The sequence below is a fragment of the Pezoporus occidentalis genome, unplaced genomic scaffold, assembly GCF_034315485.1.
Source record: "Pezoporus occidentalis ecotype Australia unplaced genomic scaffold, CSIRO_AGI_Poc_V1 ctg632, whole genome shotgun sequence".
NCBI lineage: Eukaryota > Metazoa > Chordata > Aves > Psittaciformes > Psittacidae > Pezoporus > Pezoporus occidentalis.
This window is the reverse complement of record NW_026915979.1, coordinates 32755-53158: the sequence shown is the minus strand read 5'-3', so window position 1 is coordinate 53158 and position 20404 is coordinate 32755. Positions and strand designations below refer to the sequence as shown.

The following is a 20404-nucleotide window of genomic DNA, read 5'->3' as shown; positions in this document are numbered from 1 at the left end:
TCCCTCCTGGCTCATCTGCTGTGGGAGCAGAAGCCAAACGTTCGTGCTGTACTCACTGTGCTGCTGGGCAGCTGAAAGCGACCAGCTGAGAATTTGGATTCAAATGGAGTTTTAGGTATGAAACCGAGGAGAGACTGCAATGATGGTGACACCGTTGCAAAGCAGCCTGTGTGCTGAAGAGGCCCAGCACTAGCTTTCCCTGCTGGTTCTTCTGCTGTGGGAGCAGATGCCACTGTTCTTTCTGTGCTGACTGTGTTGCTGCCAGCAGAGAGCAGGCTCTGAACTGATTCCATTCAAATGCTTTTCCTGTATGAAAGGGAGCAGTGAAAGCAACGATGGATGCACCAATGTAAAGGTGATTGTGTGCTGAACAGGTCCAGCACAAGCTTTCAATCCTGGCTCTTCTGCTGTGGGAGCAGAAGCCAAACGTTCGTGCTGTACTCACTGTGCTGCTGGGCAACTGAAAGCGACCAGCTGAGAATTTGGATTCAAATGGAGTTTTAGGTATGAAACCGAGGAGAGACTGCAATGATGGTGACACCGTTGCAAAGCAGCCTGTGTGCTGAAGAGGCCCAGCACTAGCTTTCCCTGCTGGTTCTTCTGCTGTGGGAGCAGATGCCACTGTTCATTCTGTGCTGACAGTGTTGCTGCGCAGCAGAGAGCAGGCTCTGAACTGATTCCATTCAAATGCTTTTCCTGTATGAAAGGGAGCAGTGAAAGCAACGATGGATGCACCAATGTAAAGGTGATTGTGTGCTGAACAGGTCCAGCACAAGCTTTCAATCCTGGCTCTTCTGCTGTGGGAGCAGAAGCCAAACGTTCGTGCTGTACTCACTGTGCTGCTGGGCAACTGAAAGCGACCAGCTGAGAATTTGGATTCAAATGGAGTTTTAGGTATGAAACCGAGGAGAGACTGCAATGATGGTGACACCGTTGCAAAGCAGCCTGTGTGCTGAAGAGGCCCAGCACTAGCTTTCCCTGCTGGTTCTTCTGCTGTGGGAGCAGATGCCACTGTTCTTTCTGTGCTGACTGTGTTGCTGCCAGCAGAGAGCAGGCTCTGAACTGATTCCATTCAAATGCTTTTCCTGTATGAAAGGGAGCAGTGAAAGCAACGATGGATGCACCAATGTAAAGGTGATTGTGTGCTGAACAGGTCCAGCACAAGCTTTCAATCCTGGCTCTTCTGCTGTGGGAGCAGAAGCCAAACGTTCGTGCTGTACTCACTGTGCTGCTGGGCAACTGAAAGCGACCAGCTGAGAATTTGGATTCAAATGGAGTTTTAGGTATGAAACCGAGGAGAGACTGCAATGATGGTGACACCGTTGCAAAGCAGCCTGTGTGCTGAAGAGGCCCAGCACTAGCTTTCCCTGCTGGTTCTTCTGCTGTGGGAGCAGATGCCACTGTTCATTCTGTGCTGACAGTGTTGCTGCGCAGCAGAGAGCAGGCTCTGAACTGATTCCATTCAAATGCTTTTCCTGTATGAAAGGGAGCAGTGAAAGCAACGATGGATGCACCAATGTAAAGGTGATTGTGTGCTGAACAGGTCCAGCACAAGCTTTCAATCCTGGCTCTTCTGCTGTGGGAGCAGAAGCCAAACGTTCGTGCTGTACTCACTGTGCTGCTGGGCAACTGAAAGCGACCAGCTGAGAATTTGGATTCAAATGGAGTTTTAGGTATGAAACCGAGGAGAGACTGCAATGATGGTGACACCGTTGCAAAGCAGCCTGTGTGCTGAAGAGGCCCAGCACTAGCTTTCCCTGCTGGTTCTTCTGCTGTGGGAGCAGATGCCACTGTTCATTCTGTGCTGACAGTGTTGCTGCGCAGCAGAGAGCAGGCTCTGAACTGATTCCATTCAAATGCTTTTCCTGTATGAAAGGGAGCAGTGAAAGCAACGATGGATGCACCAATGTAAAGGTGATTGTGTGCTGAACAGGTCCAGCACAAGCTTTCAATCCTGGCTCTTCTGCTGTGGGAGCAGAAGCCAAACGTTCGTGCTGTACTCACTGTGCTGCTGGGCAACTGAAAGCGACCAGCTGAGAATTTGGATTCAAATGGAGTTTTAGGTATGAAACCGAGGAGAGACTGCAATGATGGTGACACCGTTGCAAAGCAGCCTGTGTGCTGAAGAGGCCCAGCACTAGCTTTCCCTGCTGGTTCTTCTGCTGTGGGAGCAGATGCCACTGTTCATTCTGTGCTGACTGTGTTGCTGCCAGCAGAGAGCAGGCTCTGAACTGATTCCATTCAAATGCTTTTCCTGTATGAAAGGGAGCAGTGAAAGCAACGATGGATGCACCAATGTAAAGGTGATTGTGTGCTGAACAGGTCCAGCACAAGCTTTCAATCCTGGCTCTTCTGCTGTGGGAGCAGAAGCCAAACGTTCGTGCTGTACTCACTGTGCTGCTGGGCAACTGAAAGCGACCAGCTGAGAATTTGGATTCAAATGGAGTTTTAGGTATGAAACCGAGGAGAGACTGCAATGATGGTGACACCGTTGCAAAGCAGCCTGTGTGCTGAAGAGGCCCAGCACTAGCTTTCCCTGCTGGTTCTTCTGCTGTGGGAGCAGATGCCACTGTTCATTCTGTGCTGACAGTGTTGCTGCGCAGCAGAGAGCAGGCTCTGAACTGATTCCATTCAAATGCTTTTCCTGTATGAAAGGGAGCAGTGAAAGCAACGATGGATGCACCAATGTAAAGGTGATTGTGTGCTGAACAGGTCCAGCACAAGCTTTCAATCCTGGCTCTTCTGCTGTGGGAGCAGAAGCCAAACGTTCGTGCTGTACTCACTGTGCTGCTGGGCAACTGAAAGCGACCAGCTGAGAATTTGGATTCAAATGGAGTTTTAGGTATGAAACCGAGGAGAGACTGCAATGATGGTGACACCGTTGCAAAGCAGCCTGTGTGCTGAAGAGGCCCAGCACTAGCTTTCCCTGCTGGTTCTTCTGCTGTGGGAGCAGATGCCACTGTTCTTTCTGTGCTGACTGTGTTGCTGCCAGCAGAGAGCAGGCTCTGAACTGATTCCATTCAAATGCTTTTCCTGTATGAAAGGGAGCAGTGAAAGCAACGATGGATGCACCAATGTAAAGGTGATTGTGTGCTGAACAGGTCCAGCACAAGCTTTCAATCCTGGCTCTTCTGCTGTGGGAGCAGAAGCCAAACGTTCGTGCTGTACTCACTGTGCTGCTGGGCAACTGAAAGCGACCAGCTGAGAATTTGGATTCAAATGGAGTTTTAGGTATGAAACCGAGGAGAGACTGCAATGATGGTGACACCGTTGCAAAGCAGCCTGTGTGCTGAAGAGGCCCAGCACTAGCTTTCCCTGCTGGTTCTTCTGCTGTGGGAGCAGATGCCACTGTTCATTCTGTGCTGACAGTGTTGCTGCGCAGCAGAGAGCAGGCTCTGAACTGATTCCATTCAAATGCTTTTCCTGTATGAAAGGGAGCAGTGAAAGCAACGATGGATGCACCAATGTAAAGGTGATTGTGTGCTGAACAGGTCCAGCACAAGCTTTCAATCCTGGCTCTTCTGCTGTGGGAGCAGAAGCCAAACGTTCGTGCTGTACTCACTGTGCTGCTGGGCAACTGAAAGCGACCAGCTGAGAATTTGGATTCAAATGGAGTTTTAGGTATGAAACCGAGGAGAGACTGCAATGATGGTGACACCGTTGCAAAGCAGCCTGTGTGCTGAAGAGGCCCAGCACTAGCTTTCCCTGCTGGTTCTTCTGCTGTGGGAGCAGATGCCACTGTTCATTCTGTGCTGACAGTGTTGCTGCGCAGCAGAGAGCAGGCTCTGAACTGATTCCATTCAAATGCTTTTCCTGTATGAAAGGGAGCAGTGAAAGCAACGATGGATGCACCAATGTAAAGGTGATTGTGTGCTGAACAGGTCCAGCACAAGCTTTCAATCCTGGCTCTTCTGCTGTGGGAGCAGAAGCCAAACGTTCGTGCTGTACTCACTGTGCTGCTGGGCAACTGAAAGCGACCAGCTGAGAATTTGGATTCAAATGGAGTTTTAGGTATGAAACCGAGGAGAGACTGCAATGATGGTGACACCGTTGCAAAGCAGCCTGTGTGCTGAAGAGGCCCAGCACTAGCTTTCCCTGCTGGTTCTTCTGCTGTGGGAGCAGATGCCACTGTTCATTCTGTGCTGACAGTGTTGCTGCGCAGCAGAGAGCAGGCTCTGAACTGATTCCATTCAAATGCTTTTCCTGTATGAAAGGGAGCAGTGAAAGCAACGATGGATGCACCAATGTAAAGGTGATTGTGTGCTGAACAGGTCCAGCACAAGCTTTCAATCCTGGCTCTTCTGCTGTGGGAGCAGAAGCCAAACGTTCGTGCTGTACTCACTGTGCTGCTGGGCAACTGAAAGCGACCAGCTGAGAATTTGGATTCAAATGGAGTTTTAGGTATGAAACCGAGGAGAGACTGCAATGATGGTGACACCGTTGCAAAGCAGCCTGTGTGCTGAAGAGGCCCAGCACTAGCTTTCCCTGCTGGTTCTTCTGCTGTGGGAGCAGATGCCACTGTTCTTTCTGTGCTGACTGTGTTGCTGCCAGCAGAGAGCAGGCTCTGAACTGATTCCATTCAAATGCTTTTCCTGTATGAAAGGGAGCAGTGAAAGCAACGATGGATGCACCAATGTAAAGGTGATTGTGTGCTGAACAGGTCCAGCACAAGCTTTCAATCCTGGCTCTTCTGCTGTGGGAGCAGAAGCCAAACGTTCGTGCTGTACTCACTGTGCTGCTGGGCAACTGAAAGCGACCAGCTGAGAATTTGGATTCAAATGGAGTTTTAGGTATGAAACCGAGGAGAGACTGCAATGATGGTGACACCGTTGCAAAGCAGCCTGTGTGCTGAAGAGGCCCAGCACTAGCTTTCCCTGCTGGTTCTTCTGCTGTGGGAGCAGATGCCACTGTTCATTCTGTGCTGACAGTGTTGCTGCGCAGCAGAGAGCAGGCTCTGAACTGATTCCATTCAAATGCTTTTCCTGTATGAAAGGGAGCAGTGAAAGCAACGATGGATGCACCAATGTAAAGGTGATTGTGTGCTGAACAGGTCCAGCACAAGCTTTCCCCTCCTGGCTCATCGGGTGGGGGGGGGTAAAAGGGGGTTTGGGGTCCCCAGGGCCCTCTCCCACCCTTGGGGGGGGCTCTTCTGCCCCAGCTCAGGCCACGCTGTCCCCACTCCCCCCCCATAGGTGTCAATGGGCCCCCCCCCCCATGTGTGGGTCCCCCCCCCCCAGGACCCACCGGGCGCAGGCAGTGGGGTGAAGTGCTCCATGTATCCCGGGGGCTTCTTCCTCCTCTTGGCTTCGATCCCGTATGGATCTATGGGGTGAAGGGGGGGTGGCACAGGGTGACCCCAACCCTGGCCATGGGGGGGACCCATTGGAGGGGTGACCCCCCCCCCAAACCCCACCTGATCCCGAGAGCTCCTCCAGCACGTCCGGCATCCCCCGCTTGCGCTTCTGCTGCACCCCATAGACGTCTATGGGGGGGGGGGGGAGCGATGGGAGCACCACATCACCCCATGAGGGATGGGACCCCCATCTTCCTCCCCACATCCCCATCCTCCCCACATCTCCAACACCCCCGTATCCCCATCACCCACCATAACCCCACTACCCCATATCCCCATCACCCCCATCCCCATTACCCCATATTCCCATCCCCCCCATATTGTCCCATCAACCCCCCACACCCACAATAACCCCATACCCCCATCACCCCCCACATCCCCATCCCCCCCATATCTCCATCAAACCCTATCCCCATCCCCCCATGTCCCCATTCCCCCCCATTCCCCATCCCCTCATCCCACCCCCCCATATCCTCATCACCCCCATCCCAAAATTCCATTGCCCCATTACCCCCACATCCCCCCCACCCCCATCCAACACCGCATCCCCATCCCCCCCACATCCCCATCACTCCCCTATCCCCCATCCTGCCCACACCCCCATCCTCATCACCCCCATATCCCCATCCCCTCCACATCCCCATTCCCCCCCACATCCCCATCCCCCCCACATCCCCATTCCCCCCCACATCCCCATTCCCCCCCCATCCCACCCCACACCCCCATCCCCCCCACCATCCCCATTCCCCCCCCACATCCCCATCCCCCCCATATCCCCATTCCCCCCCACATCCCCATTCCCCCCACATCCCCATCCCCCCCACATCCCCATCACCCCCCACACCCCCATCCCCCCCACATCCCCATCACCCCCCACATCCCCATCCCCCCACCATCCCCATCACCCCCCATATCCCCATCCCCCACACATCCCCCCCATCCCCCCACCATCCCCATCACCCCCCACACCCCTATCCCCCCCACATCCCCATCACCCCCCACATCCCCATCCCCCCCCCCCATTCCCCCCCATCCCCCCCACCATCCCCATCCCCCCACATCCCCCCCCATCACGCCCCCCCCATTACCGTGGCTGTGGGGCAGGTAGGTGAAGGTGAAGGCCTGGCTGCAGGCGCTGTCCGTCAGGCGCTGCAGCACCACCTCCACCTCCACGGGCCGCTGCAGCTCCAGCTCCCGGTACGGGGGGGTCCGGAGCACGATGGCGACCTGGCGGTGAACGTCGGCCTGCGAGAAGTCGGCGCGGGCCTCCCACGTGGCCGTGCGGAACACCACCGCGATGTCCTCTGCACGGGACGGAGACCCATAGCGACCCATAGCATCCTACAGCATCCTATATAGACCTACAGCATCCTACAGCATCCTACAGCATCCTATAGCATCCACCTCCCACGTGGCCGTGCGGAACACCACCGCGATGTCCTCTGCACGGGACGGAGACCCATAGCGCCCCATAGCATCCTATGGAGCCCCATAGCATCCTACAGCATCCTAGAGACACCTACAGCATCCACCTCCCACGTGGCCGTGCGGAACACCACCGCGATGTCCTCTGCACGGGACGGAGACCCACAGCGCCCCATAGCATCCTACAGCATCCTACAGCATCCTACAGCATCCTACAGCATCCTATAGCATCCTAGAGACACCTACAGCATCCTACAGCATCCACCTCCCACGTGGCCGTGCGGAACACCACCGCGATGTCCTCTGCACGGGACGGACGGAGACCCACAGCGCCCCATAGCGCCCCATAGCGTCCTACAGCATCCTACAGCATCCTATGGAGCCCCATAGCATCCTACAGCATCCTACAGCATCCTCCAGTGGCCGTGCGGATGTCCTCTGCACGGGAGGGAGACCCACAGCGACCCATAGCGCCCCACAGCGACCCATAGCATCCTACAGCATCCTACAGCATCCTATAGCATCCTACAGCATCCACCTCCCACGTGGCCGTGCGGAACACCACCGCGATGTCCTCTGCACGGGACGGAGACCCATAGCGCCCCATAGCGCCCCATAGCATCCTATGGAGCCCCATAGCATCCTACAGCATCCTACAGCATCCTATAGCATCCTAGAGACACCTACAGCATCCACCTCCCACGTGGCCGTGCGGAACACCACCGCGATGTCCTCTGCACGGGACGGAGACCCATAGCACCCCACAGCGCCCCATAGCATCCTATGGAGCCCCATAGCATCCTAGAGCATCCTAGAGACACCTACAGCATCCACCTCCCACGTGGCCGTGCGGAACACCACCGCGATGTCCTCTGCACGGGACGGAGACCCACAGCGACCCATAGCGCCCCATAGCATCCTACAGCATCCTACAGCATCCTATAGCATCCTAAAGACACCTACAGCATCCTACAGCATCCACCTCCCACGTGGCCGTGCGGAACACCACCGCGATGTCCTCTGCACGGGACGGAGACCCACAGCGCCCCATAGCGCCCCATAGCATCCTACAGCATCCTACAGCATCCTATACAGACCTACAGCATCCACCTCCCACGTCGCCGTGCGGAACACCACCGCGATGTCCTCTGCACGGGACAGAGACCCACAGCGCCCCATAGCATCCTATGGAGCCCCATAGCATCCTACAGCATCCTACAGCATCCTATAGCATCCTACAGCATCCTACAGACACCTACAGCATCCACCTCCCACGTGGCCGTGCGGAACACCACCGCGATGTCCTCTGCACGGGACGGAGACCCACAGCGCCCCATAGCGCCCCATAGCATCCTACAGCATCCTACAGCATCCACCTCCCACGTGGCCGTGCGGAACACCACCGCGATGTCCTCTGCACGGGAGGGACGGAGACCCACAGCGCCCCATAGCGCCCCATAGCATCCTATGGAGCCCCATAGCAGCTATACATACCTACAGCATCCTAGAGACACCTACAGCATCCTATAGAGCCCCATAGCATCCTAGAGCCCTAGAGCATCCTATGGAGCCCTAGAGCATCCTATAGAGTCCTAGAGCATCCTACAGAGCACCCACACATCCACCTCCCATGTGGCCATGCAAAGTCCTCTGTAATAGCACCCAGTGGAGCCCTATGGCACCCTATGGCACCCCCAGACCACCCTACGGCACCCCCAGACCACCCTATGGCACCCTCAGACCACCCTATGGCACCTCCAGACCACCCTATGGCACCCTCAGACCACTCTATGGCACCCCCAGACCACTCTATGGCACCCTCAGACCACCCTATGGCACCCCCAGACCACTCTATGGCACCCCCAGACCACCCTACGGCACCCCCAGACCACCCTACGGCACCCCCAGACCACCCTATGGCACCCCCAGACCACCCTATGGCACCCTCAGACCACCCTATGGCACCCTCAGACCACTCTATGGCACCCTCAGACCACCCTACGGCACCCCCAAACCACCCTATGGCACCCCCAAACCACTCTATGGCACCCCCAGACCACCCTATAGCATCCCCAGACCACTCTATAGCACCCCCAGACCACCCTATAGCATCCCCAGACCACTCTATAGCACCCCCAGACCACCCTATAGCATCCCCAGACCACTCTATAGCACCCCCAGACCACCCTATGGCACCCCCAGACCACCCTATAGCACCCCCAGACCACCCTATGGCACCGTCAGACCACCCTATGGCATCCCCAGACCACCCTATAGCATCCCCAGACCACTCTATAGCACCCCCAGACCACCCTATAGCATCCCCAGACCACCCTATGGCACCCCCAGACCACCCTATGGCACCCCCAGACCACCCTATGGCACCCCCAGACCACCCTATGGCACCCCCAGACCACCCTATAGCACCCCCAGACCACCCTATAGCATCCCCAGACCACCCTATAGCATCCCCAGACCACCCTATAGCATCCCCAGACCACCCTATAGCACCCCCAGACCACCCTATAGCATCCCCAGACCACCCTATGGCACCCCCAGACCACCCTATAGCATCCCCAGACCACCCTATAGCATCCCCAGACCACCCTATAGCACCCCCAGACCACCCTATAGCATCCCCAGACCACCCTATAGCACCCCCAGACCACCCTATAGCATCCCCAGACCACCCTATAGCACCCCCAGACCACCCTATAGCATCCCCAGACCACCCTACGGCACCCTCAGACCACCCTATGGCACCCCCAGACCACCCTATAGCATCCCCAGACCACCCTATAGCATCCCCAGACCACCCTATAGCACCCCCAGACCACCCTATAGCATCCCCAGACCACCCTATAGCACCCCCAGACCACCCTATAGCATCCCCAGACCACCCTATAGCACCCCCAGACCACCCTATAGCATCCCCAGACCACCCTATAGCATCCCCAGACCACCCTATAGCATCCCCAGACCACCCTACGGCACCCCCAGAGCACCCTATGGCACCCTCAGACCACCCTATGGCACCCCCAGACCACCCTATGGCACCCGCAGAGGCACCCATGGGTGCTCCAGAGCCAGGGGTTGGCGCCACCTCCCGGCCCCACCCAGTCCCATCCCAGTATCTTCCATCCCCTTCAGCACCCACCACTGCTCCCCCCATTCCCACCTTCCATGGGGACCATGTGACCCCCCCCCAGGCTGCCTCTGGAATGGTGGCATTCCCAGTGTGATCCCGGTGTGTCCCAGTGTGATCCCGGTATGATCCCAGTGTGATCCCAGTGCGATGCGGGTGTGATCCCAGTGTGTCCCAGTGTGTCCCCGGTGTGTCCCCAGTGTGATCCCAGTGTGTCCTCGTGTGATCCCGGTGTGTCCCAGTGTGTCCCCGGTGTGTCCCCAGTGTGATCCCAGTGTGTCCTCGTGCGATCCCGGCGTGTCCCAGTGTGTCCCGGTGTGATCCCGGTGTGTCCCAGTGTGATCCTGCTGTGTCCCAGTGTGATCCTGGTGTGATCCCAGTGCAACCCCGGTGTGATCCCGGTGTGTCCCAGTGCAATCCCAGTGTGATCCTGCTGTGTCCCAGTGTGATCCCAGTGTGATCCTGCTGTGTCCCAGTGCAATCCCAGTGTGATCCTGCTGTGTCCCAGTGTGATCCCGGTGTGATCCCGGTGCGATCCCGGTGTGTCCCGGTGCGATCCCGGTGTGATCCTGCTGTGTCCCAGTGTGATCCCGGTGTGTCCCGGTGTGATCCCAGTGTGATCCCGGTGCGATCCCGGTGTGTCCCGGTGCGATCCCAGTGTGATCCTGCTGTGTCCCAGTGTGATCCCGGTGTGTCCCGGTGTGATCCCAGTGTGTCCCGGTGTGATCCCGGTGTGTCCCAGTGTGATCCCGGTGTGACCCAGTGTGATTCCGGTGTGTCCCGGTGTGATGTGGGTGTGATCCTGGTGTGTCCCAGTGTGATCCCGGTGTGTCCCAGTGTGATCCCGGTGTGTCCCAGTGTGATCCCAGTTTGTCCCAGTGCTATCCCGGTGCGATCCCAGTGTGCCTCAGTGCGATCCCGGTGTGTCCCGGTATGATCCCGGTGTGTCCCAGTGTCCCAGTGTGATCCCACTGTGTCCCGGTGTGTCCCAGTGTGATCCCAGTGTGTCCTGGTGCTATCCCAGTGTGCCTCAGTGTGATCCTGGTATGATCCTGGTGTGTCCTAGCGTGTCCCAGCATGCTCCCAGTGTGATGCTGGTGTGTCCCAACACATCCCTTGTGTCCCGTTGTGCGCGTGTTGCGTTCCCAGTGTACCCCAGTGTGTCCCAGTCTATCCAGGTGTTATCCCAATGTGATCCCGGTGTGTCCCATTACGTCCCAGTGAGGGTGTGTGTGCTCCTGATGTATCCCAGTGCGCTCCCAGTGCAATCCCAGTGTACCCAGATGCGATCCCAGTGTACCCAGATGCTATCCCAGCGTACCCAGATGCGATCCCAGTGTACCCAGATGCGATCCCAGTGTACCCAGATGTGATCCCAGTGTACCCAGATGCTATCCCAGTGTCCCAGTGTACCCAGATGCGATCCCAGTGTACCCAGATGTGATCCCAGTGTACCCAGATGTGATCCCAGTGTGTCCCAGTGTACCCAGATGCGATCCCAGTGTACCCAGATGTGATCCCAGTGTACCCAGATGCGTGTGTCCCAGATGCGATCCCAGTGTGCTCCCAGTGTGATGCTGGTGTGTCCAACACATCCCTTGTGTCCCAGATGTGCCCAGTGTACCCAGATGTGATCCCAGTGTGTCCCAGATGCTATCCCAGTGTTATCCCAATGTGATCCCAGTGTGTCCCATTACGTCCCAGTGAGGGTGTGCCCAGTGTACCCAGATGCTATCCCAGTGTACCCAGATGCGATCCCAGTGTACCCAGATGCGATCCCAGTGTACCCAGATGTGATCCCAGCGTACCCAGATGCGATCCCAGTGTACCCAGATGTGATCCCAGTGTACCCAGATGTGATCCCAGTGTGTCCCAGTGTACCCAGATGCTATCCCAGTGTGTCCCAGTGTACCCATATGTGATCCCAGTGTGTCCCGGTGCGCTCCTGGTGCAGTCCCAGTGCAATCCCAGTGCAATCCCAGTGCAATCCCAGTGTGATCCCGGTACCTTTCTGGACCTTGTCGCAGAGCAGGTAAAGCTCCTCCCCCCCCGTGCAGGGCCCGCTCTCCTTGTTCATGCGGCAGATCCGCAGCTCCGACGTGTTGGTGGATTCTATGGGATCACCATGGAATGGGATCGGGAACGTTCCCATCGGGATCATCCCTTTCCAACCCGCCCTCATGGAATGGAACTGGGAACATTCCCATTGGGATCATCCTGTCCCACCCAATCCCCCATAGAATGGGACTGGGATCATTCCCATTGGGATCATCCCTTCCCACCCAATCCCCTATAGAATGGGATCAGAAACGTTCTCATTGGGATCATCCCTTCCCACCCAATCCCCCACAGAATGGAACTGGGAACATTCCCATTGGGATCATCCCTTCCCACCCAATCCCCCATAGAATGGGATCAGAAACGTTCTCATTGGGATCATCCCTTCCCACCCAATCCCCCACAGAACAGGACTGGGAACATTCCCATTGGGATCATCCCTTCCCACCCAATCCCCATGGAATGGGATCAGAAACGTTCCCATTGGGATCATCCCTTCCCACCCAATCCCCCACAGAACAGGACTGGGAACATTCCCATTGGGATCATCCCTTCCCACCCAATCCCCATGGAATGGGATCAGAAACATTCCCACTGGGATCATCCCTTCCCACCCAATCCCCCACAGAACAGGACTGGGAACATTCCCATTGGGATCATCCCTTCCCACCCAATCCCCATGGAATGGGATCAGAAACGTTCCCATTGGGATCATCCCTTCCCACCCAATCCCCCACAGAACAGGACTGGGAACATTCCCATTGGGATCATCCCTTCCCACCCAATCCCCATGGAATGGGACTAGGAACATTCCCATTGGGAGCATCCCCTCCTCCCCAAACCCCATGGAATGGGATCAGAAACGTTCCCATTGGGATCATCCCTTCCCACCCAATCCCCATGGAATGGGACTAGGAACATTCCCATTGGGAGCATCCCCTCCTCCCCAAACCCCATGGAATGGGATCAGAAACGTTCCCATCGGGATCATCCCTTCCCACCCAATCCCCATGGAATGGGATCAGAAACGTTCCCATTGGGATCATCCCTTCCCACCCAATCCCCCATAGAACGGGATCGGGCTCCTTCCCCTCGGGATCCCCCCCACGGATCGGGATCGCTCCCCACGTACTCTTGTCGAAGATGGGCTCAGAGAGCACGGGCCCGAGGTGCCGCGTGTGTCCCGCCGCATCCCGGTAGGAAGCCTGGAAGCAGATCCGCACCACGTTCATGTCCACCTCCTGGTGGTTCCGGAGCGCTCCGGCTGCGGGGGGGACACCACAGGGGGGGTTGGTGGCCCCACGGGGATGGGCTCATCCCACCGGGACACGGACGGAGCCCCTGGAGCTACCTTTGAAGGGGTCGATTCCCAACTGGAGCTTCTTCTCGATGGCCGCCTCGATCTCCTTCTTCTTCACGCACTGGATGCCCAGGTTGCTGAAGCTGCAGAGATGGGATGGAGCGGCTCCTTCCATCCCAGCCCCATCCCAACCCATCCATACCCATCACAACCAATCCGTACCCATCCCAACTCCATTGTAACCCATCTGAACTCCATCCCAACCCCATCCTAACCCATCCCAACCTCATCCTAACCCATCCATACCCATCCCAACCCATCTGTACCCATCCTAACTCCATCGTAAACCATCTGAACTCCATCCCAACCCATCCATACCCATCCCAACCCATCTGTACGCATCCTAACCCATCCCAACCCCATCCTAACCCATCCGTACCCATCCATACCCATCCCAACCCCATCCTAACCCATCCCAACTCCATCCCAACCCATCCGTACTCATCCCAACTCCATCCTAACCCATCCCAACCCCATCCTAACCCATCCCAACCCCATCCTAAGCCATCCCAACCCTGTCCCAACCCATCCCAACTCCATCCTAACCCATCCCAACCCATCCATACCCATCCCAACCCCATCCTAACCCATCCCAACCCCATCCCAACCCATCCCAACTCCATCCCAACCCCATCCCAACCCATCCCAACCCCGTCCCAACCCATCCCAACCCCGTCCCAACCCATCCCAACTCCGTCCCAACCCCATCCCAACTCTGTCCCAACCCCATCCCTACCCATCCCATCCCAACCCCATCCCAACTCCATCCCAACCCCATCCCAAACCATCCCAACCATGTCCCAACCCATCCCAACCCTGTCCCAACTCATCCCAACTCCATCCATCCCAACCCCATCCCAACCCCATCCTAACCCATACCAATCCATCTCAACCCCATCCCAACCTGCAATCCTACCCCTTTGCACTTCCTGGAGATGGCTCCTTCCATCCCAGCCCCATCCTAAACCCATCCCAACCTGGAATCCTGCCCCTTCCCACCTTCCTGGAGGCAGCTCCTTCCATCCCAACCACATCCCAACTCAGAATCCTGCCCCCTCCCACCCTCCCAGAGGCAGATCCTTCCATCCCAACCCATTGCAACCCCTTCCCAACCTGGAATCCTGCCCCTTCCCACCTTCCTGGAGGCAGCTCCTTCCATCCCAACCCATCCCAACCTGGAATCCTGCCCCTTCCCACCTCCTGGAGGCAGCTCCTTCCATCCCAACCCATCCCAACCTGGAATCCTGCCCCTTCCCACCTCCTGGAGGCAGCTCCTTCCATCCCAACCACATCCCAACTCAGAATCCTGCCCCTTCCCACCTCCTGGAGGCAGCTCCTTCCATCCCAACCACATCCCAACCTGGAATCCTGCCCCTTCCCACCTCCTGGAGGCAGCTCCTTCCATCCCAACCACATCCCAACTCAGAATCCTGCCCCTTCCCACCTCCTGGAGGCAGCTCCTTCCATCCCAACCCATCCCAACCTGGAATCCTGCCCCCTTCCCACCTTCCTGGAGGCAGCTCCTTCCATCCCAACCCATCCCAACCTGGAATCCTGCCCCTTCCCACCTCCTGGAGGCAGCTCCTTCCATCCCAACCACATCCCAACTCAGAATCCTGCCCCTTCCACCTCCTGGAGGCAGCTCCTTCCATCCCAACCCATCCCAACCTGGAATCCTGCCCCCTTCCCACCTTCCTGGAGGCAGCTCCTTCCATCCCAACCCATCCCAACCTGGAATCCTGCCCCTTCCCACCTCCCAGAGGCAGCTCCTTCCATCCCAACCACATCCCAACTCAGAATCCTGCCCCTTCCCACCTTCCTGGAGGCAGCTCCTTCCATCCCAACCCATCCCAACTTGGAATCCTGCCCCCTTCCCACCTCCTGGAGGCAGCTCCTTCCATCCCAACCCATCCCAACCTGGAATCCTGCCCCTTCCCACCTTCCTGGAGGCAGCTCCCTCCATCCCAGCCTCATCCCAACCCCATCCCATGCCGGTACCTGTGCCGGGGGTTGCTCTGGGGCCTCAGCACCACCTGGCAGAGGCCGTTGCTGCAGTCCTTGCCCACCAGCCCATGGGGGTGCACGCGGTGGGGCCAATCCTTCCACACCAGGCACGCGGTCACCGTCACCTCCGGGATCGCGCCGCAGTTCAGGAGCTGCAGGGACCAAACCCGGCCATGGGGCACCCAGGGGGTGGGGGCAGCACCCATGGGCCAGCAGCACCCAAGGGAGAGCCAGGGAAGGGGCTGGAAGCACCCGGATCCAACCCTCGGGGACGCCTTCCATAGGGCAGGCTGCTCCTTGGGCACTGCCAGGGATGGAGCATCCCAACGGCTCCATAGCATCCCACCAGCCTCGGGGGGAAGAGCTTCATCCCAACATCCCATCCACCTCTCCCTGCTCCCATTATCTCATCCCATCCATCCCATGGCCAAAGCCCCTCTTCAAGTCCCCTGGAGCCCCTTTAGGCAGTGGGTGTTCCCCCCACCTTGGACCTGCAGCTACCATAGGATGCAGTGGGGAGCTCCCATAGGACACAATGAGGAGTTCCCATAGGACACAATGAGCTCCCATAGGACACAGTGGGGAGCTCCCATAGGACACAGTGGGGAGTTCCCATAGGACACAATGGGGAGCTCCCATAGGACACAATGGGGAGCTCCCATAGGACACAATGGGGAGCTCCTATAGGACACAATGGGGAGTTCCCATAGGACACAATGGGGAGCTCCCATAGGACACAATGGGGAGCTCCCATAGGACACAATGAGGAGCTCCCATAGGACACAACGGGAAGCTCCCATAGGACACAATGGAGAACCCCCATAGGACACAATGGGGCACTCCCATAGGACGCAATGGGGAACTCCCATAGGACACAATGAGGAGTTCCTATAGGACACAATGGGGAGTTCCCATAGGACACAATGGGGCGCTCCCTTAGGACACAACGGAGAACCCCCATAGGACACAATGGGGTGCTCCCATAGGACACAACGAGGAGCTCCCATAGGACACAATGGAGAACCCCCATAGGACACAATGGGGCGCTCCCATAGGACACAATGGGGCGCTCCCATAGGACACAATGGGGCGCTCCCATAGGACACAATGGGGCTGTCAGTGGCCCTCACTGATCTTCTCCTCACCCCGCACCCCAAATCCTCCTCCTCCTCCATCCATCCCAGAGCCGTTTCCCCGTGGACCCACCATGACGTGGGTCCGTGAGGTCCCTGCTGACTCCCCCACATCCCTCTCCCTCCCTGTGCTTCCCCCAAGCTCCCGACCCCAATCCCGGGCGATCCCAGCTCACCTCGATGGCGGGCAGGGTCTTGCTGGCCTCGGTGCTGCTCTGGCCCAGGATGCTCCCGGCCGAGCGGCCCTCGCACTCGTAGCGGAAGCGCATCCCGCGCTGCTTGGGCTGCTCCGTGATCACCAACCGGGGCGGCTCCAGCAGCTCCTCCAGCTCCTCCTTCACATTCCCGGCGCCGGGAATCCACCGGCTCCGCTCCCCCCCCAGCGAGAGGCTGCTGAGGCTCCGAGTGAGCTGTGGGGCGCCGCCTGCCCCCACGGTGCCCACCATGGGGCTGGAGCCGCGGGGCACCAGCTTGGCCGAGGGTCGGGGGGGGGGTTTGGGATGGAGCGGGGCTGGATCCGGCTGGAATCCGTCCTCCTTCATCACCTCCTCGATGATCGCTATGGGGCGAGCAGGACCCCTCTGAGCCGGGCCTGATCCCAGGGGATGGGTCCAGGCGGATCCTGCCCCTTTCCCACCTCCTTCAGGGGGGTTTGAGCAAGCCCATCCCATTCCATTGACCTCCCACTGCATCCCATGGGGGGGATCCCCCCTGGGAGCTACGGATGCAGGAGGTGGGATCCCATCACCTGAAGGTCCAGGATCCGGTTCCAGCCCCCAACACACACCGGGATGCCGACGGGAATCACTCACCTAAATCATCTGCAAAGGGAAGGCCATGGAGGGACCCGCACCCATGGGTGCCCCCTGAGGGGACCCTCAGCCTGCAGGAGCCGAGCTGGGGGCACCCCGATCCAGGGGGGACAATGGGATCAGGGGGAGTTTACCAGGGACAGGAGCAGCGTGTGCCATGGCCAGGCCGGGATCCTGCAGGGCAGCTACTATGGGAACACGGGAAGGTTAATCCGTGGATATATGGGAATGTTAATCCATGGATACATGGGAAGGTTAATCCATGGATATATGGAAGGTTAATCCATGGATATATGGGAATGTTAATCCATGGATATATGGGGATGTTAATCCATGGATATATGGGAAGGTTAATCCATGGATATATGGGAAGGTTAATCCATGGATATATGGGAAGGTTAATCCATGGATATATGGGAAGGTTAATCCATGGATAAATGGGAAGGTTAATCCGTGGATATATGGGGGTGTTAATCCATGGATATATGGAAGGTTAATCCATGGATACATGGGAAGGTTAATCCATGGATACTTGGGAAGGTTAATCCATGGATAGATGGAAGGTTAATCCATGGATACATGGGAAGGTTAATCCATGGATACATGGGAAGGTTAATCCATGGATACATGGGAATGTTAATCCATGGATACATGGGAATGTTAATCCATGGATATATGGGAAGGTTAATCCATGGATATATGGGAATGTTAATCCATGGATATACAGGAATGTTACCCAATAAAGACATGGGAACATCCCCCCATGGATACACGGGAACATCCCCCATGGATACGTGCATATATCCCCCATGGATACACAGCAGCAACCCCCATGGATACACACATATATCCCTATGGATACACAGGTACATCCCCATGGACACACACATATATCCCCCATGGACACACACATACAACCCTATGGACACACACATATATCCCAATGGATACATACATATATTCCTATAGATACACACATACATCCCTATGGACACACACATACATTCTCCATGGACACACACATATATCCCCCATGGATACACATCTATATCCCTATGGACACACGCATATATGCCTATGGACACACACATATATCCCCTATGGATACACACATACATCCCTATGGACACACACATATATCCCTATGGACACACACATATATCCCCCATGGACACACACATATATCCCTAAGGACACACACATAAATTCCTATGGACACACACGTACATCCCTATGGAGACACACATACATCCCTATGGACACACACGTACATCCCCATGGACACACGCATATATCCCTATGGACACACACGTACATCCCCATGGACACACACGTACATCCCTATGGACACACACGTACATCCCCATGGACACACACGTACATCCCTATGGACACACACGTACATCCCTATGGACACACACGTACATCCCAATGGACACACGCGTACATCCCAATGGACACACGCATACATCCCAATGGACACACGCATACATCCCTATGGACACACACGTACATCCCTATGGACACACACGTACATCCCAATGGACACACACGTACATCCCAATGGACACACACGTACATCCCCCATGGACACACACGTACATCCCCCATGGACACACACGTACATCCCAATGGACACACACGTACATCCCAATGGACACACACGTACATCCCTATGGACACACACGTACATCCCAATGGACACACACGTACATCCCCATGGACACACACGTACATCCCTATGGACACACGCGTACATCCCTATGGACACACGCGTACATCCCTATGGACACACACGTACATCCCAATGGACACACACGTACATCCCTATGGACACACACGTACATCCCAATGGACACACACGTACATCCCAATCGACACACGCGTACATCCCTACGGACACACGCGTACATCCCTATGGACACACGCATACATCCCTATGGACACACGCATACATCCCAATGGACACACACGTACATCCCTATGGACACACGCGTACATCCCAATGGACACACGCGTACATCCCAATGGACACACGCGTACATCCCAATGGACACACGCGTACATCCCAATGGACACACGCGTACATCCCAATGGACACACGCGTACATCCCTATGGACACACGCGTACATCCCTATGGACACACGCGTACATCCCTATGGACACACACGTACATCCCCCATGGACACACACGTACATCCCTATGGACACACACGTACATCCCCATGGACACACGCATACATCCCTATGGACACACGCATACATCCCTATGGACACACACATACATCCCTATGGACACACACATACATCCCTATGGACACACACATACATCCCTATGGACACACACATACATCCCTATGGACACACACATACATCCCTATGGACACACGCATATATCCCTATAGATACACACGCGTACATCCCTATGGACACACACATACATCCCTATGGACACACACATACATCCCTATGGACACACGCATATATCCCTATAGATACACACATACATCCCCATGGACACACTCATATATCCCTATGGACACACGCATATATCCCTATGGACACACGCATACATCCCCATGGACACACACATACATCCCTATGGACACACACGTACATCCCCTATGGACACACGCATATATCCCCATGGACACACACATACATCCCTATGGACACATATATCCCCCATGGATACCCACATATCCCGTTCCCGTTCCCTTCCCCATCCCCGTTCCTCCCCGTTCCCATCCCCGTTCCCCCCTCCCCGTTCCCTTCCCCTTCCCATCCCCGTTCCCCGTTCCCGTTCCCTTCCCCGTTCCCGTTCCCCTGTTCCCGTTCCCCGTTCCCGTTCCCATCCCCGTTCCCCCCTCCCCGTTCCCTTCCCCGTTCCCGTTCCGTCCCCGTTCCCCTGTTCCCTTCCCCGTTCCCGTTCCCCGTCCCCATCCCCGTCCCCATCCCCGGTCCCCATCCCCGTCCCCGGTCCCGTTCCCCCCTCACCTCCCTCCTCCGCCATGTTCCCGGGCTCCGCTCCCCTCAGCTGGAAATCCCCTGGCGGGCAGCGCCGCCATTGGCTGCCGCCTCCATGACGTCACCGCGCCGCGCACCCCTCCCTC

The 20404-nt window shown here is 56.8% G+C and overlaps 1 protein-coding gene across 1 annotated transcript; it reads right to left on the bottom strand.

Moving 5' to 3' along the window:
• Positions 1-5132: 5132 nt before the first annotated feature.
• On the bottom strand, positions 5133-20364 carry RELB (RELB proto-oncogene, NF-kB subunit; the record flags this gene model as incomplete). The annotated part of the gene is made up of 10 exons (XM_062640226.1): positions 20289-20364; positions 17425-17478; positions 16655-17037; positions 15340-15497; positions 13333-13424; positions 13114-13245; positions 11931-12035; positions 6442-6657; positions 5414-5482; positions 5133-5322 (listed from the first exon to the last, which is right to left on the bottom strand). Coding segments are annotated over exons 1-10 (1415 nt in total), but the record flags the coding sequence as incomplete, so codon positions are not given.
• Between the last annotated feature and the right edge of the window lie 40 nt (positions 20365-20404).